Raw genomic sequence first — 26,962 nt, forward strand, 5'->3', positions numbered from 1 at the left:
AACAAAGTCCTGACCTGTAATTAGTTTATCATCCTCCATGTTGTCTTTTAAGCAGCTTTAGGCAACAAAACAATGAATAGTTATCGTGATAATTTTCAAAGGGTACAATAAAGTATATATATATATAATATGTAAACACATACAGTACATACTTTTCATTTAGTTTTTATTACCCCAAAATTATAAATTTAGTAGCAAATTCTGCTGGGTCTTTACACTTGTAAAGTTCATCTCGATCAGAAGCTCTTTAGTGACATATGAGCCCTGTTGTGAAATGTGGTTACGCAAAAGAAACACACTCCTGGATTCATCTCAGAGAATCAGTCTGGGGTTTAAGAAACAGGCTGATATTTTGGTAAATGCACTTATTTGTTTTTTGTCAGAGAGTGAGATGAGAATATCAATATCAGTCTTGGGTGTATGTGTTAAGTAGGGAGCAGAAGTCAGGCTGTGGTTAGCCTAGCTTAGCATAAACACGAGACACAAAGTTCAAATATACACCTGTGAACACCTCTGAAGGTCACTGATCACTGATTACATCTTGTTTGTTGAATCTATGCACAAACGAAAACAAGCTGGAACTGTTTCTTGTTGAACAACAGCCAGGCGTAGCGTCTTGTTGTCAGGTTGCCAGATTTGGTGCAGTACCACTGTGCCTGCACAGAGACGTATGCCAAAACCCCATGGATACACTGTTGGTCATCAAGAAACAAATGTCATGTTAAATTATTTTTTTAAGCAACAAAGGAAAGCACAGAATATTGTCAATGCTTACTAAGATATTTGTTCCATTATATTATTATTATTGTTATTGTTGTTGTTATTATTATAGAATTAACATGAATGACACTAATGATTGAGTGATTCATTCACAATTTCATTTTTTATGGTTCTTGCTGAACATATTTAGTGAGAGTACTATAAATACTGATTTAAATCACTCAACTAAAAACAATTGATGTAACTGCTCTGTGTCTTCCACAACAAATTGCCTCTTTTCCTTATTCTGATGGTCCCACGTCTGCTCCGTTTTCTCTCTCAGCGGTCCTCTTTTTCTGAATTGTTTCTGCTTGACTTTTGATTCCTTTCTGTCTGATGTGGTTGTTGTTTTTAGCCATTCCTCTCCGTGCCATGATCATGGAGACCACAGCAGGTGACCTTCTGCACCTTGGTTAAATCACCCTCCTCATCGTCATCACGCTCTTTCTCCCCTCACAGTGTGCTCTCCTGGTGGAGAGGTGTATGTGTCACTGTCCTCAACAGACATTACCTCATATACGTGTCTCTTTGGGTTTACAATGTGTCAGATCATTGTAAAACTGTAAAAATATTCCACCTAGTTCCACATTTTGAGTCCCAGAGTTGATGTCTCCACATGGGCAGATCATGTGATTCGGCAAATTAAGGAAAATAAACCTTAAATTGTGGATATCTGGGCAAAAAGAGGTAGTGAAAGTTGAGGACAAGTTTGTTGGTTTCATACAATGTCTTGTGAATTGTTCATTTTCACTAACATACCCACCAATGTTTCATGTTAGCCTGAGGAATATTTAGCATAAAACAAGTATTATTACCGTATATTAAAAAAAATATATTATTGTACACCTTATACAGGAAAACTAGCTTGGATGTCCTTAAGCAGATAAGTGTTCTGACTGATAAGCTTAATTTTCTTACCGTACTGAAGCAAACCACTGATGTATGTTTCAGCAGTGGAGGACAGCAGTCCTTGTCTTCTAACCGTTCACCTGATGTGTTGCTGAATTCAATAACACCTGTTTTTATGTCTCTGTGTGGTTTAAAAACTGTGTTGTTTGCTTTACTGAAGCCAGGGTCAGATTACATTAGACCTGGGTATGGTCAGATTGTAATGTCACCTCATCACACTCATGCGTGTGATCCATGTGCGTACGCTATTCGCCACTTTGCATGGGAGTGAGGTCCGAAGAGTCCTAAGATTGATGTTAAAAAGTTTAATCCAGTTTGACAAGATTCATGGAGATGGAGCCGTTGATCACTGTGAAAGTTCAGTGTTGAGAAAATAGACACAGAATCAGCAATATAGCCCGAGTAGATCACTGTCTGCATGGCTTATAAAATACAATGAATGATAGTAAGACTGACTTTATTATTTAGTTTTTCTTAGCATTATAGAGCTTTTTAATTTATGGTTGCTTTTACAAAAAATTGCCTTAAAGCACAATATAACTTCTTTCATTGACTTTAAGCCTGCTGTTAGTTGTATTACTGTAATTATACATTTTAGCCTTTAGCATTATGATGTAATTGCCACTCCTGGCCAGAGTGGCCACTGTTTAGCTAGAGTTACATTGGTTTGCCTTAACTACACATGAAAACTGTGTGATATGGTCAAAAGCTCCAGAACAAGTTAGTGAATGGGCCATGGGTGAAGATTATTTTGTCAACTGTTGTTTCCAAAATCAAAATTGAACTTTCAAGATGAATGTCATTTCCAATTTAAAGAAAATCTTTCAATTTGACAACACTAAACATCCACATTAGCGGCATGTGCAAGTAGCTTTGATGTCTATGTTCTCATCACTTAATGGGATCAGTGATAAATGTCTTTAATTTGTGGAAATATCTCCTGTTCCACCTCAGCTTCCTGGTTAGCTTCATGGTGGATGCCAGGGGTGGAGCCATGCGTGGTTGCCGGCACAACGGCCTACGCATCATCATCCCGCCCAGGAAGTGCAGTGCGCCCACACGGGTGACGTGCCGGCTGGTGAAGAGACACCGTCTGGCCACCATGCCCCCTATGGTTGAGGGCGAGGGCCTGGCCAGCAGGCTCATCGAGGTGGGGCCCTCTGGAGCACAGTTCCTTGGGTAAGGCTTCAGGGATGGATGCGAGAACGAATGAATGAATGCCTTTAAAGTTAGTAAATGTGCAGGGTTAAGTGGGAGGGAAAGGTAGCAAAAAGTGCAGACACCAGAAAGTAAATGTATTGATACTACAGGGAGATGTAATATCATTTCATTGCTACTTAAAGGTAGGTTGGGTTGTAGTGAGAGGCTTACAACTTGCTGCCCCTTTTCTTTCAGATTAATTTTTCCTCTGCCTCTGCCTTACTAAAACTGTTTCTATCTCTGCTCTTTGCTTTCTCCCAGCACCAGGGATCTGTTAGTCTTCGCTCTTCAGCATGCTCTGTTTTCTTTCATAACAGCTGCGGTCTAACTCTTTTTCCCCTTATCCCTAACCCTTGATGAATTTTTATTAACTCCACATTCAGCACCATGATTGGTTTGATATGTGGCCCCAAATTCTGCCCTCTGCTGGTAATGTTGAGATAGTTTAACATAACCACATTCGTACTACGGACATGAGTTTGCCAGTGTGTACAGTATGACCTGTAATTCAAGTTTTCCATCCAGTTATCCATCACCTATCAGCTGCTGCCATGACAGAGGTTTCCTCTGACCAAAACTACTGAAATATATGTATATGTTTTGTGTTTATATGAAATGTTTGAGTATTTAACTCAGAGAATCCTGCCTCACTCTAATTTAAGATGATCACTCCCATTATGAATGTAAATGATCATTTTTTTTGTTATTTGTGTGACATGAAAGTGGTATCATTTGAAACAATTCTACAGATTCAAACTGCAAAAATGTCCTACCGGCCTGTAAAAAAGTACATCATAGAGAGACCCAAAGTTTTCAAAATTATTTTTATTCAGTCAGAATTATAATTAAGATAAATACGAAGCAGCATGTATTTACCAGTTTATTTGTTTATATAATTGGATGGATAAATTCAGTCAAATCAATACAACTATGAAACTGTGAGGTAATCCAGCACAATTTTACATTTCAGTGCATTATTCTGAAATATTATTTCAACCAGCTTGTTTTCACAAAAACAGTTGGTTGGAAATAATTATGATTTAATTGTAGAAGTTTTCAGTTGAAATTTTCTTCTTATTTTCACATCATATGTGTGTCGTTTATTCAGACCAAAAAGAACCACAAATCATATCGAGGCTCTGTTTGTCTTGATTAACAGACAAATACTACTCGAAAGTGGCTTAATGAAAGCAATATGCCATGTAAAAAAATTAGCATTTTGAAATAAAAACTGTTGGAACTAAAACTGAGTAATAAGGAAAACTGGCAAGGGGAAAGAAATGTAATACTGAGCTTTAAAAAAAATACTGAATCATTCCTAATTTTGTGTTCATATCATATTTTTTGGAAGTATTTATTCACATAATTATTAATTTCTTGTTTTCTTATTTATTCATTTATTTAATATTGAACTCTTTGTCCTCCGTAGACATTCAGCTAAAAATTCTGCATTAATAAGCATTAATAGTCTCTCTCACCTGTTTCAAATCAGTCCCTCAAGTTTCCTATTTTGCACCCAACCAAAACATTGTGTGTGCTCTTTCTTCCTCACTGCTGCGTATGGATGCTTGGTTGATCACACAGTAAACTCCACCTCCCCAGTGCCCCTCCACCTCTAAATGAGGGAGAGAGTTTGGTTAGCAGAATCCTCCAGCTCGGCCCGCCGGGGACAAAGTTCCTTGGGTAGGGTTTTGCATATGAAACAATCCATGGATGCCAGTCTCAGAGTTTTCCTTTACAAACCCTTCCATTAGATGTTATTTTGTCCATACCTTATTGTCCTGTCATGTTTGCGCATCTGTCTTGTACACCACTTCATCTGGTACTTATGGCCCTCTAGAGTCTAGACATCACACTGCTGTGGCATTACTTGCTGTTTCTTCCTTTCTTTAATCCCTCTTTTCTGCTTAGCCTTTTCCATTTCTGTGTTTCTGTTTTTATGTTACTTGTTTTCTTGATAAATGAGTGTTAGAAGAAGCTTGCTTTTATTTTTGTGTGAAATTTAAATGGTTATGTGGCCTGTGAATAGCTAGGGAACCAGATGCATGGTGTGGCTCTGTGGTTGGCGCTACTTTTTTCTTCCTGCCCTGTAAATGTTAGGTTAACAAACAGGCTAATTTCTCAAAATGGTGATGTGTCTACTGTAAGTGTAAATTGGGAAAAAAAATTCTTTGCCATTCTCCCTACACTTATTTTAGCTTTAAACACAAAATTACAAATTTTGAAAGCCAATTATGAACTTTAAACATGTTGAATGCTTTGCTATTTGTTCACTCTTTGAGCCAAAATATATATAAGGTTATGTCAGGAGTTATTTCTAAGGACACAATCACATATTAATTCTTGTTGTTGAAGTTTCTCCTGCCACCACTGGGGGCAACCAGAGTGATTTTAAATAACAGATTTAAAAATCTTGTGTAAAATACTGTAATAATGTACTTGCAGGCCAAAGAACCCAGTAAATATCACATGAACATATCAGCATTTATGCTTTAATAGCTGTGTTTGTCCCATGTTGGATTGTACTTGTAGCATGCGTCATATAGATATGTGTTGTAGCTAGCTTGTTGTGATTATACACATCAGGTAAGTATTAAAGTGACACTTCAGTACTTGAATAATAAATGTAGTCAGTCTACCAGAACCCTTTTATCCCCCCCTGTACCTCATTCCCTGAATGTCAAATTTTGATATAGTGCTTATTATAGTAAAATAATAGTTACTATATTACAATACTAGTTGCTCACAACTAGTATTGTACATTGTGTTGAGCACTCAAGGTAAGTAACCAGAGCAATGTAATCAATGCTGAAGTCAGACCAAAATAATCAATGCACAGTCTGCAAGTTTATACTAAAAAATGATTTCTTAACCATCAGCTTAGTTGTGTTAGGTCTACTAAAGAGATGAACACCAGCTATGCAGCGTCTGGATAACAGACATAAGGCAGTTACTGCATTGTATGCACACACTGTGATCCATAATAGTCTTTGCTTACTCACGCTACCTGGTCTCTACCCCTCCAGTCCTGTGATTGTGGAGATTCCCCACTTTGCTGCGCTGCGGGGTAAAGAGAGGGAGCTGGTGATCCTGAGGAGTGAGACTGGAGAGAGCTGGAAGGAGCATCACTGTGAACACACCCAAGAGGAACTTAACCAGATACTCAACGGCATGGATGAGGGTCAGTCTCTGATGGTTTAACAGAAGACTACACCATGAGTTGAGGAAAGCAGACCTAAAAAGTATACATTAATTCCCCTGACAAGTCCCCTTCTGCTCTCTTCCTCCAGAGCTGGACACACCAGAAGAGCTGGAGAGGAAGCGCATTTGCCGTATCATCACTAGAGATTTCCCCCAGTACTTTGCGGTGGTGTCGCGCATCAAGCAAGACAGTAATCTGATTGGTCCTGAAGGAGGCATCCTGAGCAGCACTGTTGTGCCCCAAGTACAGGCAGTTTTCCCTGAGGGGGCCCTCACCAAGAGGATCAGGGTCGGACTACAGGTAATTGACAAAAGCATCATTATTGTCTATGGGCACCATTTGATATATGCATTTACCATATTTGTTGAATTGGTCTTATCTTTGTATTGTGGCAGGTTGTGACAGTTAGTGAGAATTTGTTACAAAGGGTTAGGGTTATTGAGGTTATACTCAAGATTCACAGTTTGGATATCAAACCATCCCAACATCAGAAAGAAAGATTTCAATGTCCAATACAGGGCAAAAGTTTGACCTGATCATGGCTCTAGATTGAAGGGTTTGCCCATTTATTTTAATTCAGCCTCTAGGACACATGTCTGTACCAAATGGTATGCCAGTTAATACAATATTTGTTAAGATATTTCGCTGTAATCCTAGTGAACTTGTTGGTGGCACTAGATGAAAATCAAGAGATTAAGAAAGTCATTTGATACGACTGTCTGGGGACCATGAATGCGTCTAATGAACTTTGTCAATCCATCCATGCTGATCCAGATACATCAGTGAAAATTTACCCTGCTGGTCGTGTAAGGTGAACAACATGGGGCAATATGTTTCTTTTCAGCAAACATACCAGCCAACCATACTAGTTGTCATTTAGGAGATGAAGAACTGGATCCATTGGAAATTCTCTCTTTGACAAAGAGGAGTTGGGACATGCTAGTTCCTGTTAAAAGGGATGTACTTTTGGGTGATTCCAGACCATGTCTATGAAAGTGTCCCTGCCCAGAGTGTTAGATGAGATGGCTGTTGTAAGTCGTATCTCGTGGTCAGTGAGATGACATGGCAGCATTTCAGTCAGGAGACCATCCTCACTGCTTGACCTTACTCAGACAATAACCCTGTGTAGGATTTATTGACAATAAAAAGTGTGGTCGCTGTACTGTCTGTCTGTTCTCCCAGGCCCAGCCAGTCAATGTGGATGTAGTGAGGAAGATCCTGGGGAACAAAGCCACCTTCAGTCCAATCGTCACCCTGGAACCCCGCAGGAGGAAGTTCCACAAACCCATTACCATGACCATCCCTGTCCCCAAGAGCAACTCCGACCCAGTCCTCAATGGCTTCGGAGGGGACACCCCCACTTTACGACTTCTCTGTAGTATCACTGGTTAGAGAATACACACAAATACACACGCAACTCTGTGAATAAACCAACCAGACACATGCTCACTATCTATGTCGATGTTGTGTTTGTGTCCATGCGCAGGTGGAACAACGCCTGCTCAGTGGGAAGACATAACAGGAACAACTCCCTTAACATTTATCAATGACTGTGTCTCCTTTACCACCAATGTGTCTGCCAGGTAGCTCTAAAAGGAGTTCCTTATTGCACAACTAAATCTGTTACTGATTTAAAGTCACTCACATTTGGCAGCCAAAACCTCACTGGTTCTTTCCAATCCCCTTCCGCTTTATAGATTTTGGCTGATAGACTGTCGACAAGTCCAGGAATCCGTCAACTTCTCCACTCAGGTGTACCGAGAGATCATCTGTGTCCCTTACATGGCCAAGTTTGTTATCTTTGCCAAGACCCATGACCCCATTGAGGCCCGACTGCGCTGCTTCTGTATGACAGACGACAAGATCGACAAAACCCTGGAGCAGCAGGAGAATTTCACCGAGGTGGCCCGCAGCCGAGATGTAGAGGTGAGGAAGGAGAGCAGAGGAGGAGTGTCTCGCCAACTACAGCTGATGCCCTGATTTTCGCAGAAAAATGGAGCTGGGCCACTGGTGCCTGCAGTCTGAATGCAGCCTTAGACATGGGTTAATTATTCAAAGGCTCCATTCAGAGTTTCTTGAGAAATGGGTTCACTACTGCACAAATCTGAAAAGGGAAACACTAGAGTTTAAACAAAAAATGAAAGACAGTTAAGTGTTTTGGTTGTATGCGAATGTTTGATATTCAGCCCTTGTACTAATCTGCCTGTTATATTTCTCAGGTACTGGAAGGCAAACCTATCTATGCAGACTGCTTTGGAAATCTTGTTCCCCTCACCAAAAGTGGCCAGCACCATCTCTTCAGCTTCTTTGCCTTTAAGGAGAACAGATTAGCACTCTTCATCAAAGTGAGCACTATTCCTTATTAGTTTATTCAAAAAGAAGCAAGCACAGAGTTTTCTTTGCATGTGCAGCCTTACTCAACTCAATAATTCATCGTACTGATTTGCTCTGTTCACTTCTAACGTGCTGAACTGCCTGGCTGTTGCAGATCAGAGACAACACTCAGGAGCCGTGTGGCCGTCTGTCCTTTATGAAAGAACCCAGGAACTACAGGTCACTCACCCAAAATGCCATATGCAACCTTAATATCACTCTCCCATCGTACTGCAAGGTAAGGGTGCAATACTGTTATTTGACTCAACAGAAGAATTTTCTGTCACATATCTTCTTAGTTCTTGTGAGTAAAACTGGCTGTTGGCTGCTATAAGCACTAGAATAAGATACTGTAATCGTTTGGAAGCTAGACCATACTGCAGTCTTGAGCCTATTTTTCCTGTTGTAATACATACTAATATCTAATTTTTCAGTTACTACACTATTCCAAAGCACAGCCCTTGTCTTTGTATAAATCCCTATTTTTATATTAATGTTCTGAAGAAGTAAATTGTGCTAATGCTATGAGCAGCCAACATTATTGCTATATAGTGATGGTTGCTCCTTTACTGTGAAAATTGCCTTTCTAACCAGTGCGCCATCTACAAGGCTGAACTAGGCAACATTGCAGGCTGGGGGCCTATAATCACATCAGAAGAAAACAAAATGCATTGGACTTAAAATCCCAGAAGTTATGCAATTTGATGGCTAGTTTGGATAGCATGGCTAATTTGTGATCCTTTATGCCAAAGCACCAAGAGACAAAAAGGGTAAAAATATGATTCAGGCTAACGAGGTGAGTCTGATTTTACAGCCAAAATCTTTGCCTAATGCAGCTTTAAAGACCACTGTGACTTCCCCTGAAATCACGCTGACTGGTTGTCTTCATTGCTATGGTAACCACACATTTCCCCCCGTCTTTTCCCTTTTTAATGTTGCTGTTGTTTCTATCTATACATCTTTCTGCTTCTCGCTGCTTCTTGCTCCCAAAAGGAGTCCGATTCAGACCAAGAGCAAGAGGAAGAGGTAAAAGCAGCCACCGCTTCTCCCGCCCTCTTCTGCTAACTAGCTTTGCTGACCTATCTTGTCTACTGTGTTGTCATCAGGACAAATAGAAGACATGTTCACAAGTAGTCAAAAATTACATTTTAGATATACATTGTTTTCAGATTGTGTCAGTGGCATACCTCATTTTTGTCCTTTGTGTTGTTTTTCTGAACTAGCAGTTGTAATGGTAGTATCAGTAAGAATAGTAGGCACACACAGTGAATGAAACAAGGCTAACTGTGATCCATTTTCCGTATTTTTTTCCAGACCAGCAGAACGCTTGAGAAATGTAAGACATTTTTTCCTATTTAATTTTCATCTTAAATTGTACAAAAGTAGTTTCTATTGTAATATAATACTGCATGTCTGCTTGTCTTTATTGACTAAACTAATATGACAGTAACACTGATATTGTGTGGGTGATTAATCTAATGAAGTTAAACAGAGGAATAACCACACTGACACCACCAGTTTAGCCCTTAGCATCACTGTAGACCATATACATCCTATCAAAGCCCTTTAAGCTTCATGTATTTTTGTCTTGTCAAACAAAAAACACCTTACCTGCACCTCCCCATGTTAATGTTCTGTTTCTCCTGAGGCTTAACTTCACTTTTTACTTTTCTTTTTTGTGATTTCACACCGACCTCAATGCCTTCAATTTAACTCATTGCCCTTCACAATTTGAGATGGGACATATGGAGAAAGAGTTAGACACTGCCATCTACGTATGTACATGAAAAGTTCATTCCTTCTGTGGTGATGTTTATGTGAGAAAGGCCTCTAATTTTGTGCTGGCCATATCTGGCAGTAGCGTGAACACAGTCACAGTGACAACTTTCTTATGCTTGTGCCTGTTTGGTCATTTAGTGGCTCCAAACAACTTGCATTTTCACCTGCAGACCTCTCTCTTTTTTTTTTTACATATGCATACTGTATATAAATACAGATTGAAATGCACATCAATATGCAACTTTTAATGGCATTAGGGCAGACTCTGTACTAGTTAGATCAATGAGAGGCTCTTACTAATAATGTCATCCACAGCTACTTGTTATTGGTTAAATAACTGTAGCTGTCATACAACAGAAAGAGGGGAATATGATCAGTTTTCAAAGTAGATGAGATTAAGTGATGTGATTTGTCATCACTGAAGCACACCTGGACTCTTCCTGCTGGTGCTGCCTCCCTCTTCTCAAAAATGTGTTCATCCTGCTCTGCTTCAGCTGCTCAGTTTGCGCCGTGCTAGCCCAGGGTGGTACTAGTACCTCTGGTCACCGAAACTCTAAACCTTAGTTGCTCACACCCATGTGTACTTGAAATTACTGAAACTGGATGCTAGTGATTGTGCAAGCATCCAGTTCCAGGAAATTAGAGGCCAGAATATTAGTAATCCTCCAGCTGTAGTCCCCTAGTGTAATGGTAATGCAGTCTTTCTGAATCCTTCCCCTTCTACCCCTCTGCCTTGGTCATGTAGTAATGCGAAAATGACAATGAATGGAAATGGGCAAATACGTTAAACTTCAGCATTTGAATTGACCTTATAATAAAACAGCCCATGGTATACATGAACCATGCCGTAAATATTTATATTTAATATTTATATTTAATATTACATATATATATTTGGGCCAAGAACTCACCACATTACTGAATGAAGACATACTAACAAGCAACTCTTGATCATGTGCATGTCTTATCTTCTAATTGTAGAGTTACTCAGTACACTGAACTTTCCACTCACTCTTCACCAGGACTTTTCCATCAGCACTTCCCTTTGCTTTGCATGGAAATAACTTGCCTTACATAAATGTGTATGCGTGTGCGTGTATGTCTGAATGATTACATGTAATGTCTTGTTAATGAGAGTTTATTTGTTCTTTTGTTGGTGTGCTTATTTTGGAATGCTCCCGCACAACACTGTGTGCACAGTTTCTCTTTTTTCAGTTTTCATTTCAGTTATATTCGAATGTTTAGTCAAGCATTAGGCTGAATGGAGGGCAAAGACAATTTAAATTTTATCCCTCCCTACAAGACGTCTTTTTGTAGTATTAGAGAGATCTTTCTTCTTCCATAGATTATTTGAATGTAAATGATATGCTTTGTCTACAAAGAAAAGCATGGCAAATCATTACATGTTGCATAAGCTATCACTGGCTTTCTTTGAGAGGCACAACTAGTACTCTGAGTTGTTTTCAAGCCATTCTGCCTGTTATCACATTGACATTTGTCATAAAACTGAGCAATCTTGAGATGTCTTGATATTTTTTCTTTGTTTCCTTTGTTTTCTGTTTTCCCATTGTACTTGTTGCTTTCTTGGTAACCTGGTCTCACTCATAGTTGGTACAGATTTTAATGTATTTAGTCTTGTTGGATAGTTTCGTCTCGTGAGTGTGGGTGTGCTGAGTGTATAAGCAAGTTATTTCCTGCTCATATCATTTCCCATTGGTATTATTTAGCATTTGCCTTACCGCAGTTCCCTAGACACATGAAAGTATAAGCCCAATTCCTCTGATGCCCTGTTGTAGAACCCATTGTGAATTTGTTGTCCTATGATCCCTACAGTGTGTTCCAAATCTTGTCCTGACCACATTCTCCAATGTCTGTCTCCTTTCATTTGAATTTTTGATTTTCTTTACTCTTTACGTGTTCTTCTTCCATATGGAAGATGAAGAGATGGAGACATCAGTCCTGAAATCAGAGCTGATCCGAGAACCAGACCTTCTATCCGACGTGTCAGAGATGAAACAAGATTTGATCAAAATGACTGCCATCTTGACAGCAGACTCCACAGAGAAATCCCCTTCCTTAGGAGGGTGTGGTCTAGAGAAAGGGACTGAGGATGTTTCTGGAGAGCCGTTAGAAATAATGGAAAAGGACTTAGAGAAAGTCAAAGAGGACCTAGAGAAAGTCAGTGAGATACTGAGGAGTGGAACATATGAGGGTGAGGCAGCAGAAGAGGTGGCAAAGGCAGCTAGAATGGCAGAGGAGTGGGTTCTCCTCTCAGACAGTGAGATAGAGGAGGCCAAAAAGATGGCAGCCTTAGAAATTCAAGAGCCTGTCTTACGTGAAAGTAGAGCTAACAGAGGGGCTCCAAGACCTAAAGCCATAAAGGACAGTGGTGACCTTAAAGAATACCTCTTGGATGCACCTATAAGTTCCAAAATAAAAGCTAAAAAACAGCCAGCTGCCCAAGAAAGATTCACTGATGTTGTACTCCGCAAAAGTGCAAAACCAACCACACCAACCAAAGTGCATGACAGAGCAGCTGCTGGCGATGTTAAAAAGCCAGTCAGAAGGATGGGGAAAGACCAGAGGCAAGCAGAGGAACCGACAGATGCAGGTGCTCTTCTAAGTGTGCCTACAGCCCCTGCCCCAGCATCACCTGTATCCCCAGTGGTTGAAGAAACTCCCATTGGTTCAATAAAGGACAAAGTCAAAGCCTTACAACAGAAAGTCGAGGCAGAGCAAAAGAGCAAGAAGGTCACCGGAAGCAAGCCTTTGCAATTGCCTGTTACAAGCAAACCAAAAGCCAAAGAAAGCCCTAAATCAAAACAGGGCCCCCCTAAATCCCCCAAAGCTGAATCTGAAAAACTTGAAGAGACCATGTCAGTTAAAGAGCTGATGCAAGCATTCCAAACGGGGCAGGACCCCTCAAAGAGAAAGTCTGGGCTATTTGAGCTCAAAACATCTACTACGTCAAGATCAGAAAAAAACACAAAATCAGAAAGCATCCAGTCGAAATCCATGACCAAAGCAATAACCTCACGTGTCTCTCAAGAACGAGAAGTATCTCTGGATTCCAAGCCTCACAAGAAAGAGACCACTCAGCAAGACAGAGAGAAAAAATCCAAGAAACCAGTTGCTGGCACCCATTCAGAGCTAACGGAAACTGTAGATTTCGGAAATGGTGGCCTTGATGATAGCTCTGACAGCTTAAAACATGAGGGTGTGGCAGACTCACTAAGTGCCAGTTCTGGAGATGGATCCCCTCATATGAGCTCTGAGGACAGTTACAAACATGAGGGTCTAGCCACTCCAGGCACAAGCCCAGAAAGTATGTGTGTTTCTCCCAAAACTGGACAGCAGACCTCTACAACTTTGGCAGCAACTGCCACAACAGTCAAAACAGAAAGTAAAGACCCAGAGAAGTCTGGAGACTCTGGTGTAGGAACCACTGGTGACCAACTGTCTACAGAATTGACCCTCCCTGTCTCTTCCAGCGAGGCTGCAGATGACCACACTACAAGTGAGTCCATATCTGTTAGGAGGAGCGAGTCTAAGCCATCTAAACCTCAAAAGCTTACAAAGAGAATTTCAGAGACTGTAGAAACTTTTCTTAGCGATGATGAGAGCCCTGACCGTCAGCTAGCATTGTCATTAGTTGGTTCTCCAGCCTCTAGATCTCCTTCTCAGCGTCATGAAAACTTAGAGCTGCATTTAAAACAAGACTCAGATGCTCTCAGTCCATTAGCTGATGACTCCTTGACAATAAGTCACAGAGACTCTCTAGATGGTAGTCCTCTCATGGAAGAAAACTCATCCCATAAGTCCCCAGACTCTATTGAACCCAGTCCAACCAAGGAATCTCCCCCCCATGACTCCTTGGAGAGCAGCCCTGTAGAGCAGAAAAGCCACCCATCCTTTCCCTCAGCTCTAGGTCTACCTAGTAAATCCTCTAGCCATCCAGAGCCGTCCAGAGCTACAGAATTCCCCCAAGATGCTTTGCGTGGTAGGCTGCTTCGAGACCATGAGGCTAGTGCTGATGATGACAGTTGTGAGCAGACATCTCAGATGACAAGTTCCGGTAAGAGTCCCCTCTCCCCTGATACTCCTAGTTCTGAAGAGGTAAGTTATGAGGTAAACCCTAAACACCCTGACTATACATTCCTCTCTGTTCCATCCAAACCGGCTGTCATCCTTGAAGACCCGGAAGAAGAGGATACATCAGACAGCTACGAAGCTAAGAGAAAAATCACTCCAGAGGAGGAGATGTTTAAGATGGCAGCCAAAATAAAAACATTTGATGAAATGGAACAAGATGCAAGGAGCAAAAAGAACTCTAGAAAAGATTTGTTTTCCCCAGCAGATGCCAAAATAGGGGATGACAGCTATGAAACATTAGAGCCCGCAAGTGAGAAGCTTTCGCAAAGTGAATGTGGGCTCAATAGACCCACTGAAGATTCAAAGTTAGCTCTTATTGTTGATCCCCATATTAAAGTACAACCTCCCTCTCCTTTTTCAGCAGGTTTGCATGATGGATCCCACAGCAAAGAGGTCAAGAACACAACAACAACAGCCAGTCTCACTTCAGAGGGACCTCACTCTGTCTCAGACCAGCATCATTCAGAATCCAAACTGGAAACTGCACAGGAACAAAGAGTCCTGCCATCTGCTGATAAAGACAGTACTGCCAAAAGGGCGGCTGCAACATCAAACACTGAAAACAGGACTGATGAGCAAAAGGAGGAGAGCTTAAGGAAGGCAAGAGAGAATGAGTCAGGCATTAGCAATCAACAGACTGGTACACTAAAACGAGTTAGCAACGTAACAGATGAAGTAAAAGGAGATAAAAAGGTGCATAGGGGAGCACCAGAAGCTGGACCCAGTGCAACTGTTGCCACAGGTCAAACAAAGGAAATGTTCAAACCCGAGGTCTGTGTCTATGATGACACAGAGGAGGATGATGAGGCACTGGGACCTCCCAGAACTGAGTCAAAAGGTGTCACTGCAAGGGTAGACACTGACTCGTGGTCTGCCATGCGAGAGGATGATGCCACTTTTGCAGCTCGTGTCAAAGAAGAGGAACAGAAGATACTGAATCTGGTGGTGGACCGTCAGTCTCTACAAGCAACTCCAGACACAACACCTGGTAGAACACCAACAGAAGAGAGCACTCCTACCAGTGAGCCCAACCCCTTTCTATTCCAAGAAGGGAAGCTCTTTGAGATGACCCGAAGTGGTGCTATTGACATGACTAAGAGGAGCTATGAGGAAGAGGGGGGTGGCTTTGCCTTTTTCCAGATAGGTGAACAGCCTTTAGAAGAGCCTCCCTTAGAAGAGGCCAGGCAAGAAGTTGTGAGATCAGCAGATGCTGAAGTTGGCCTCAATCTAACACTAGAGATCAAGTCTGAGGAGACTGAGAATTCAGAAGAAACAACTGATTCTCAGCTTCAGCCCTCACCGGGAGAAGATCAGCCAGCCTCTAAAGCTGATGCCTCCAAATCTAAAATCCCTAAAATGGGCATTTCAGCTTCAGCTAAACCTACAAAGAAAGATCAGACATCCCCTGAAAGTCTAGAGACTAAAACAGAAAAAAATGTAAATGAAGGATGCTCAGATTTAGACACAAGTGCCCCTGACCAAATGATAACAAATGTACAGACAGCTGAAACTACAGTCACTAGATCAGTTTACTCTGAACAGGGCCAAGAGTCCTCTGATTCTTCTCCAGAAGAACCACAGTCAGTAATAGAAGCCCCCAAACCAACAGGCAAGTCCAAACAAAGTGCTTCCAGTAGTGTTAAAAAGACTCCTGTCAAAACACAAGCTAAGTCTGCTCCTCAAGGTCGGGGTAAATCTTCAATTCCCTCTCCATCTTGTGCAACCCCCTCTTCAACCACTCTTAAAAAAGAGCCCTCCTTTTCTTCTGAATCTAAATCTAGAATTCCCATCAAGGCCAGCACGCTAAAGCCTGATTCAACTGTCAAACGTACGGACTCTACCCAAGACAAAAAGCTTAAGGTTCCTGTAAAAAAGGATACAAGGAGAAAATCTGAGACAGATGCAGGTCCCTCTGTGGATGTCAAAACCAAGACACCATCTTCCAAAGCCAAGAGCTTCTGTGAGGTGGAGTCTACCAGGACATCTGCTAAAAAGAGTGCTGAGTCAGCAAAATCTAAAAGCTTCCATTCCAGATTGCCAGTCCGAGGCAAAAGTGGTCAGTCATCACTTTCATCAACACCCACTAAAGAGAAAAGTGAGCCAAGCAAACAGGCAATTGAGTTCTTCGAAGAGATAAGTGATGAAGCAGCAAAACTTGTGGCAAGATTGGCACAGGCAGAAAAAGAGAAAGAACAAGAGGCTGCAGCCGCCAACTCAGATGACGAGAGTAGTCTCATTGATCCATCAATCATAGAAAGAGAAACTTTCCCTGAGATGCAGTTCCCTCCCTCAGGAGACGTCTTTCCCATTAGACCACTGTGGGACGACCCTGTTGAGACACAGATGCAGCGAATCCCCGACGATAAAGCCCAAAGTCAAGGTATCCCCCCTGTTTAAGGGGCTATTCTCTATCTCTTGTGCCTCATTAGTACTCTGTAGCTGTAAAGGTGCTGCCTCTCTGTCTCTTGTAGTTAAGTCCCGTTGTAGTTGAAGAATCCATGTGGCCATGTCACTTGCGCTGTGTTTGTTTTCGTAATGACGTCTCTCTTTCCTTCTGTGTGCTGAAAATCTCAAGATTGACTTAAAGGCTTTATGAACCTGTGGAAACAACTTAGTCACTAAAAGGTTTTAAAGATAAAAGAGTAAATAATGATTGTAAAGAACACATCCTGTAATGTCAGTACTTTTGTAATTATTGAAATGTACATTTCTTAATCAGTGACACAACGAGGTCTATCTCAACCATTCGTTTGTACTTCTTCTAGTGTAAAAGTCCTCCATTTGATGTACATGAATGAACTAAAACAAAAAACAAAAAAAAAACCTGTCAAGAAAGCCAGTGATTTTTTTTTTTTTTTTTTTTTTTTTTTTTTGATACCGTTTGTGAATGTCACTTAATTTGGTATACTTTGCGGCTCTGACCGCTCATGGCTGTCTGGTGGTATTTGCAGTAGATCCACAGGATGAAGAAGAAAGAAAAGAGCAACGGTTGGCCATTATAGCTGACCATCTGGGATTCAGCTGGACAGGTGAGTCACACCTGATGAAGCTGTCAAACTTGAAATATACATTATTACTTAACTTTTGCAGCCAGCCTCTCGAGAAACATAATTTCAAATATTGTAAATATATCATGGGATCATCATAATCATTATCATATCTTTTGTTTTCCTCAACAGAGTTGGCACGTGAACTGGACTTCAGTGAGGAGAGGATCAACCTGATAAGGATTGAAAACCCCAACTCACTTCAAGACCAAAGCCATGCCCTTTTGAAACTCTGGGCAGAGAGGGAGGGAAAGCATGCCGCAGGTTAGTGATCAGTAGGGTACACATTTCTCAGAATTATTACTCTTAAAAGAAGTACAAAGCAGAAGCTCTGATAATAATTGTGGAACTTACACGCCTCTTTTTGGTGTCACCAGAAACAACACTGATCAAAAGACTGACGAAGATCAACCGAATGGACATTGTTCACCTCATTGAAACCAAGATAATCAAGTCCACTCAAGAGGAGACATCATCACACACCTATGCAGAAATAGAGCGGACCATAGCACTGGATCATAGTGAAGGTACATAACATGTTAACTTGAAGCAGAGTGATGATTAGGTTGTTGTCATGTCTTTGTAGAAAGTTCTTGATTTCTTTACTATAAGATTCAGACGTATTTATAACTTAGATAAATGATGTCCTTTGTCAGGTTTCTCTGCCCTTCATGAAGACATTGACAGCCCCAGGCCAGGCAGGCGTACAGAGGCCACATGCAGGAGTGCAGGCTCAGGACAAGAAGTACCCATGGTGTCTGCAGAGGACCTGTCCTCCAGTTTGTCATCACTTCATGAGACAATGGGAAGATCAGAGACAGATTCCACAGCAACAGGCCTTCTTAGAAATGCCCAGAAGGAGAAACTACAAAAAGAGATGGCAACAACATAGTAAGTTATGCAGAAAGTTTAATTTAGTGTCCACACCCACATACATTGGCTGTTTGTTGAATGAGCTACCAAACAAAGATCCACCAGATAGCCAACTAGCTAGTCCACTTTAGCACATGTGAAAATGTTAACATTGGTCATTTTAGACACTTTCTGGTGTGGTCCTTACTCAAAAGAAGCATTTCAGATTTTTCTTTAAAGACCTTTTTATTCCTGTCAAAAATAATAAACTTGAAACTGACAATGACATATCTCTGGCCCTAAAAAGCAGTGACTTTTTAGATTATAGTTTGACTTTAATACATACTGTGTGATCACTACTGCTGAAGTTTGCTTGGCTTTGTTGTGTACTCTCAAAATATATTGAGTTTATACATTATGATTATTTGAAAGTCTTATCAGAATCTATTTTTTTGTACACAACAACCATCCAGTGACTGAATATTGAAACTATTGAAACTCTTTTTTTCACAGCTCATCACAAAGAGTATATGAGGAATTGACAGACACAGTGCACAAAAGCAGTTTTAAACAAGTAAGTCCTTTCTTCACGTTGTACTGCACCTCTCCCTACAACCTCCGATCACATGTGATAAGCCCTCTGTACAAAGGGGAACCCATGTTAGGTTCCCAGATTACCCCACCTCCTTACCCTACTGTTGAACCATGTGATGATGACGGCCCTGCTGGATATGAGGGAGCAGAGGGGGGAGAGGAGTGGAGCTTGGAGTGTCTACAAACCACCCATTCTGAATATGATGCTCAGAATTTGTCAATGTTGCCTTGGCGAGAGTCATCCAATAGCTCTCGAACAGGTGTATGTGAGAGCCGACCCTTGTCAATGACCGATTTTGGAGATAGCTTGATTGAGTGTGATCAAGTTGAGCAAGACTTCAGGAAACTGTCTATGGAGCTGATGGAAACCAGTGAGGTCTCTGAAAAGATGTCCTTTCCACAACAACCAACTAGTGAACAGAGGCTTCAACCAACTCAGCCTACTTCTGCTTCAGTTAATCCAATGACAGAAACCATGCAGACCAAACAAATGGCCAGAAGACATATGGATGACGTTTCACGTCGACTTTATAAAGTCCTGTATGGATATGATGTTGACCTGATGGATTCAGATAGTGAAGATGTGTCTGTAGTGCCTGAAGACATAATTCATGCTGGCGTTAGGAAAAGTGAGGTTGAGGGAGCTGCTAAACACGCAGACGTAAATGAAGATGTTTCAAACTCGATGCTTGAGACTGATGTTTACCAGACCTCAATTTCAGGTGACCATGATGTCAAATCCATTCATGGCATGAATCAAACCAAGAATACTACCACTCAGACATTAGCAGGTCCAACTGATATGAGTTGTACCATTCAAGATTTAATGTCTCAAAAACCTGAGCTCCTGAGCTCAAAAAGCTTCATTCAGGTGTCACATGACTCAACTTGTGAGCAGATAGATGTTCAGTCACTAGATAATGCAATGTCAGTTACACCAGGTGCCGAATCCAACTTTGAGAAACACAGACAGAACGAACCTGAAAAAGAGGTTCTGGTATCTGTAGAGTCTACAAGTGATATTGAAGCAACTAGACATAGATCCTATTTACCAGAATCCAATTCTGAAACCATTTGTGAACTGCATGGCTTACTTCATGATAGATCATCTTCACCTGAATGTGTGACTGATGCAGGAATGAGTAGGGCCTCGTCACCTGAATCAGTGTCATCAGTAAATGAGCTACATTTTCTTGCACCTGATTCTCCAATACCTCAGTTTAGGCCCTTGTCTCCCCTACCACCTCCAGTTTTTCCATGGGAAACTGTCAAGGTTAAGGCTTCAGCCCTGGGGCCGCCATTACTGAGTGCACCAGGAAGCACGTCTATGCTGTTAACAACAGAAGCAGAGGAAAGACCATTAACACCAATGGTTCCAAACAAAAGACCATTTGGAAGGCCTGTATCATTAGGCAGTGATTATAGTGAGCGATCCATCTCACCTCAGTCATTAACTTTCGACATAGAAGACAGAGCATCATCACCTGAGTCTGTCATTTTAGAAGGAATGCAGTGGTTTTTTACATCTTCTGAGCAAGTGACTCTGTCTCCTGATTTCCATGAGATGAGACCATCATCTCCTGAATCCTTTGGGTCCATCACTGCATATTGTCAGCTTCCCCCAGACTCCCCTGTCCCAGAATTTAGACAAGCCTCTGAGACTTTTACAACTTGTGAATGTAGATCATCATCACCAGAGTCAGTGTCACCAGATATGGAATTTGAAATTGCACCTTTGTTATCAATGATTTTTGAAGACAGGCCAACATCCCCAGAGTCTGTAAATGAATATAAAGCACTGTCACCTGATTCACCTATACCTGAATTTAGTCACAGCTGGCCTGACTCAGCTATTGTAATAAAAGGGGAGAGATCCACTTCACCTGAATCTGTATGCTCAGATGTAGAATATGGCTCCATGTATCCAGCATCTCTCCATCATGACGATAGAGCTTTATCACCTGCCTCAGCTGCATCTGGAGATGAATCTGAATCTGTTTGCCCTGTGGTCGGACATGCATCGCCCTCCCCTGAATCAGTTGAATCTGCAGAGGTAGTGTCAGATTCTGTACCTGCTGATCTTAGAACAAAATCACTTGAACCATTAGTATCTGATACAGAGAACAAACCACCAACACCACTGAAATCTGAGTATGATGATGATGATGATTGGGTTGTTATATCTTTGTCTGATATTGAGGAAAGTCCAGTTCCACCAGAGTCAGAGCCTGACTACAGACCAATGTCTCCACAGTCAGCAGTGCTAGATGTTAAAGTATCCTCTCCTGAAACAGAAAAAATCAATGAGTGTCTGCCCCCAGATTCTCCCTTGCCACAGTATACAACATCTGTGCATGGTGCTGTTACTATTAATTATCATTCATCATCACCAGAATCTGTGTTGTCAGATACACAATATGAGGCTATGCCACTGATATCATACTTTGAAAATAGGTCTTTATCTTCTGAATCTAGCGGTTCTGTAAGTGACTGTACCTCTGTACCTCAGTGTCATATACCTTTGTCCTCAACAAATTATTCAGAGTTAGACTACAGTTTAGCATATGATGCAGAACACTGGAAGCTCATCTCACAAATCCGTGACCCTCAGTATGTAGGAGAAACCTTGACAAGTAAAATAGGACTGTTTCAGATTGCTGGGGCAAGGACAGAGTCTTGTCAGACAACGGCAGATGTGGCAGTTGAAGAAGAAGCTGCTGCTTTGCAATCAGAATATTACCAAAGAACACTTTCACCAGATTCTGAAGCAGAATATACACCCATGTCACCACAGTCACTCATGGTGCTGGATACGCTTAGACCAGATTCCTCCCACTCAGGGAGATCTGAATCTAGTCGGCAAGCTTTAAGCCCAGATTCCCCTATTCCACAGTACTTTGCCTCTTTCCATGGTTCCTCTCAAGTTTATTACAGATCAGTGTCAACAGAGTCAGTATTATCAGATCTGGATCTGGAGACTGATTTGAACATTTCATTTGTTCCTGAGGATAGACCAGCTTCTCCTGATTCAGTAGCTTCTGTAAACATATACAGTACATTATCACCTGAATCACCTATTCCTCGGTTTAGTCCACCTTTATCAGACTCTGTTATAAATGCTAGATTGGATCGGTCTTCATCACAAGAGTCAATAACCTCTGATCTAGAATGTGTGTCTGTCTCTTTGCCATTATTATTAGTTGAGAACAGACCGTCATCCCCAGATTCTGTCGATGAAAATAGGCCACTTTCACTTGAGTCACCCATTCCTGAATTTGGACAGGCTTTGTCAGAATTTGTTGGTTGGACCACACTGGAAAGATGCTCATCACCTGTTTCAATTTGTTCAGATTCAGAATATGGCGCTATGTCTCTGTTACAATTGTCCTCTGAAGTGAGACCATCCTCACCTGATTCAGTTCTTTCTGGGGATGACTACAGAGGTGATTCCCCAATACCAGACTTCAAAATAGGGCTGACTGAATCAGTTTCAGTTATTACTTGTAGATCATCTTCTCCTGAGTCAGTAGTCTCTAATGTTGAATTTACACAATCAAGTGTAGACATTGGTATTTGTGAGCAGAGGCCTGACTCTCCAGAATCACAAGCATCAGAAACCACAGAGACACAATTGGAGGGTAGTAGTCAAACCCTCTGTCCTAAGGCAATAAGCGTACCAGTATATAGACTTGCTTATGATGCTGAACTTCGGAAGCTCATTTCTCAAATACATGATCCTCACTATGTTGGAGAGACTTTTTGCAGTAAACCCGGTGTTTTTGAGTATACTGGAACAAGATATGAGTATGCTCTGAATGATTTAGATTTGAAAGAGGGAGAATTAGAGGATGGTGTGAAGTTGGACATTGCCGATTCATCTGATGCAGATGTTCTACAAGCAATGCAAACAAACACTGCATGGGAAGAAAGACCAGTGTCTTCTGATTCTAAGTCAGAATACAAGCCTTTATCACCATCAGAGTCTTTAAAAGACTTGTCTCCAGTTACCTCAGTCCCCCAGATTTCCTTTGAATTTGGTAACTCTGGACAATCTCAGCCATATTCACCAGTATCAGCAGTGTCAAAGGAGGAATCAGGCCTTTGCATGCCCACGCTTTCCAACAAAAGCAGACCTTCATCGCCAAGTTCAGAAATATCTGGAGATGAAAACAGGGCATTGTCACCTCACTTGCCCTTACCAGACTTACGATCTGCAGCACCTGAATCAGTTGCAGGTACTGTTGGGTATGGATCATCTTCACCAGTATTCGCAGATATTAAATATGGGTCGTCAGCTTCAGAGGCCTTTACAGACCAGAAAGCAGACTCACCTGAATCTTTTGTTTCCATGCTTGAAGAAAGGCAAACAGCTACTGGTGCAACATTTACAGCAAACCAACTGATGTGTCAATTATATGATCCTCATTATGGTAGAGAAGCCTTTGTAAGAAGAACTGAAGTGTTTGAATATGTGGAGACTAGTAAAGAAAATCCCCCCCTTGATTCAGATACAGAAGAGACAGGTAGGCCAATGTCACCTGACTCTGAGGCAGAATATAGACCTCTCTCACCTGAGACTCTGAAGTTACTGAGTGTTCTGAGGTCTAATTCCCAGGAGACAGGGAACTCTGTGGATGAGCATAGACATTTGTGTCCAGATTCACCCATTCCCCAATTTTTTGCGTCACTTTCTGAAGCTCCAGTGAAACATCACAGAGCACCATCTTCTGAACCTGTGTCAGATACAGAACTTGAGCCATTTGATGTTGTTGCTTTATCTACTGAGTCAAGGTTATCATCTCCTGAATCAGACGGATCACTGAGCAAGCATAGGCCTCTCTCTCCCGACTCACCAGTGCCTGACTTTAGGCCAGAGTTACAGAACTCTCTTACTTTAGTTGATGGACATAGATCATCCTCACCAGAATCAGGTGCCTCTGGTCTTGAGGATTCATCAGAGAGTTTTCCTCCAGAATTTGGCAATCAAGACAGACCAGATTCCCCTGATTCAATGACATCAGAAATTAACATGAGGCCCCTCTCACCGGAATCAGCGATAGAATGTAGGCCTATGTCACCTCAGTCACTGATGTTAATAGCAGAATTACGAACATCATCACCTTTATCTGTTATGTCAGACACTGAAAATGATTTTCTAAACATGACATTTATTGAGGTGCAAGGGAGATCCTTCACACCCGATTCTGAAAATGAGTTCAGGGCACTTTCACCAGATTCACCCATACCTGAATTCAGACAGGCTATACTTAACCCAACTATTTCAACTGCTGATTACAGATCTACATCACCTGAGTCAGTTTGTTATTCAGATGTCGAGTTTGAAGATTGGTCATTTGCATCAGTATCTGATGCTCATAGACCTCCATCACCATCATCTGTGGCATCTGGAGATGAACACAGGTCCCTGTCACCGGATTCACCTGTTCCTCAATTCATAGCAAGAGTATTTGATTTTGAAGACCAGTGCTCTCCAGTACCTCAGTACACCTATACTGAACCTCCCATGTTGACAGTTATGTATAGATCCACATCACCTGAATCAGTGTATTCAGATGAGGATTTAGAAACAGATTTGTGTATTCCTTGGCTTTTTGAGGACAGAGCATCATCTCCTGGTTCAGCTGCATCCGAAAATGAATTTAGACCTCTTTCTCCAGATTCACCCATTCCTGAATTCACATCTGCAGTGCAGGAGTCCACCATCTCTCACATGGACTTAAGATCCACTTCACCTGAGTCAGTGTTTTCAGATTTGGAAATCGAAATTGAGCTATCTTTCCCAGTGATCATAGAAGACCGACCTTCATCTCATGAGTCCCTAGGATCTCTGTGTGAATACAGAAGACTTTCTCCTGATTCCCCTGTTCCTGACTTCAGACAGGCTTTGCAAGAGACATATCCTGAGTTTAATGCCTGTAGGTCTTCATCACCTGAATCTGAGGGTTCAGAAATAGAATATGCTCCTTTGCTTTCAGAGATGTTTGATTTTGAGGACAGAGCAGAGTCCCACCAATCAGGTGCGTCTGACTCTGATTTTAGATGTTTGTCTCCTGACTCTCCACTACCCCAGTACACCATGAATGCTCTCACAATGGTAGGGGTAAGATACAGATCCACATCACCTGAATCAGTATATTCAGATGAGGATTTAGAGACGGATTTGTGTATTCCTTGGCTTTTTGAGGACAGAGCATCATCTCCTGGTTCAGCTGCATCCGAAAATGAATTTAGACCTCTTTCTCCAGATTCACCCATTCCTGAATTCACATCTGCAGTTCAGGAGTCCACCGTCTCTCACATGGACTTAAGATCCACTTCGCCTGAGTCAGTGTTGTCAGATTTGGAAATGGAAATTGAGTTATCTTTCCCAGTGATCATAGAAGACCGACCTTCATCTCATGAGTCCCTAGGATCTCTGTGTGAATACAGAAGACTTTCTCCTGATTCCCCTGTTCCTGACTTCAGACAGGCTTTGCAAGAGACATATCCTGAGTTTAATGCCTGTAGGTCCTCGTCACCTGAATCGGAGGCTTCAGAAATAGAATATGCTCCTTTGCTTTCAGAGATGTTTGATTTTGAAGACAGAGCAGAATCCCACCAATCAGATGCATCTGACCCTGATTTTAGATGTTTGTCTCCTGACTCTCCACTACCCCAGTACACCATGAGTGCTGTCACAACATTAGGGGTAAGATACAGATCCACATCACCTGAATCAGTATATTCAGATGAGGATTTAGAGACGGATTTGTGTATTCCTTGGCTTTTTGAGGACAGAGCATCATCTCCTGGTTCAGCTGCATCTGACAATGAATTTAGACCTCTTTCTCCAGATTCACCCATTCCTGAATTCACATCTGCAGTTCAGGAGTCCACCGTCTCTCACATGGACTTAAGATCCACTTCGCCTGAGTCAGTGTTGTCAGATTTGGAAATGGAAATTGAGTTATCTTTCCCAGTGATCATAGAAGACCGACCTTCATCTCATGAGTCCCTAGGATCTCTGTGTGAATACAGAAGACTTTCTCCTGATTCCCCTGTTCCTGACTTCAGACACGCTTTGCAAGAGACATATCCTGAGTTTAATGCCTGTAGGTCTTCATCACCTGAATCGGAGGCTTCAGAAATAGAATATGCTCCTTTGCTTTCAGAGATGTTTGATTTTGAAGACAGAGCAGAATTCCACCAATCAGATGCATCTGACCCTGATTTTAGATGTTTGTCTCCTGACTCTCCACTACCCCAGTACACCATGAGTGCTGTCACAACATTAGGGGTAAGACACAGATCCACATCACCTGAATCAGTATATTCAGATGAGGATTTAGAGACGGATTTGTGTATTCCTTGGCTTTTTGAGGACAGAGCATCATCTCCTGGTTCAGCTGCATCCGAAAATGAATTTAGACCTCTTTCTCCAGATTCACCCATTCCTGAATTCACATCTGCAGTTCAGGAGTCCACCGTCTCTCACATGGACTTAAGATCCACTTCGCCTGAGTCAGTGTTGTCAGATTTGGAAATGGAAATTGAGTTATCTTTCCCAGTGATCATAGAAGACCGACCTTCATCTCATGAGTCCCTAGGATCTCTGTGTGAATACAGAAGACTTTCTCCTGATTCCCCTGTTCCTGACTTCAGACAGGCTTTGCAAGAGACATATCCTGAGTTTAATGCCTGTAGGTCCTCGTCACCTGAATCGGAGGCTTCAGAAATAGAATATGCTCCTTTGCTTTCAGAGATGTTTGATTTTGAAGACAGAGCAGAATCCCACCAATCAGATGCATCTGACCCTGATTTTAGATGTTTGTCTCCTGACTCTCCACTACCCCAGTACACCATGAGTGCTGTCACAACATTAGGGGTAAGATACAGATCCACATCACCTGAATCAGTATATTCAGATGAGGATTTAGAGACGGATTTGTGTATTCCTTGGCTTTTTGAGGACAGAGCATCATCTCCTGGTTCAGCTGCATCTGACAATGAATTTAGACCTCTTTCTCCAGATTCACCCATTCCTGAATTCACATCTGCAGTTCAGGAGTCCACCGTCTCTCACATGGACTTAAGA

The 26,962-nt window shown here is 41.7% G+C and overlaps 1 protein-coding gene across 1 annotated transcript in view; it reads left to right on the plus strand.

Moving 5' to 3' along the window:
- ank2b (ankyrin 2b, neuronal) overlaps positions 1-26,962 on the plus strand; it is a 99,749-nt gene that overhangs the window by 59,979 nt on the left and 12,808 nt on the right. The window contains exons 28-43 of the mRNA XM_041964765.1: positions 1,115-1,153; positions 2,623-2,847; positions 5,895-6,049; positions 6,159-6,370; positions 7,253-7,457; positions 7,557-7,653; positions 7,768-7,996; positions 8,290-8,415; positions 8,559-8,681; positions 9,437-9,469; positions 15,764-15,785; positions 17,329-17,403; positions 17,554-17,685; positions 17,799-17,948; positions 18,078-18,312; positions 18,787-18,847. Of these exons, the coding sequence (XP_041820699.1) occupies positions 1,115-1,153; positions 2,623-2,847; positions 5,895-6,049; positions 6,159-6,370; positions 7,253-7,457; positions 7,557-7,653; positions 7,768-7,996; positions 8,290-8,415; positions 8,559-8,681; positions 9,437-9,469; positions 15,764-15,785; positions 17,329-17,403; positions 17,554-17,685; positions 17,799-17,948; positions 18,078-18,312; positions 18,787-18,847 (2,119 nt within the window). The remainder of the gene's footprint in view (positions 1-1,114; positions 1,154-2,622; positions 2,848-5,894; positions 6,050-6,158; positions 6,371-7,252; positions 7,458-7,556; positions 7,654-7,767; positions 7,997-8,289; positions 8,416-8,558; positions 8,682-9,436; positions 9,470-15,763; positions 15,786-17,328; positions 17,404-17,553; positions 17,686-17,798; positions 17,949-18,077; positions 18,313-18,786; positions 18,848-26,962) is intronic.

Source organism: Chelmon rostratus, chromosome 23, assembly GCF_017976325.1.
Source record: "Chelmon rostratus isolate fCheRos1 chromosome 23, fCheRos1.pri, whole genome shotgun sequence".
NCBI classification, from domain to species: domain Eukaryota; kingdom Metazoa; phylum Chordata; class Actinopteri; order Chaetodontiformes; family Chaetodontidae; genus Chelmon; species Chelmon rostratus.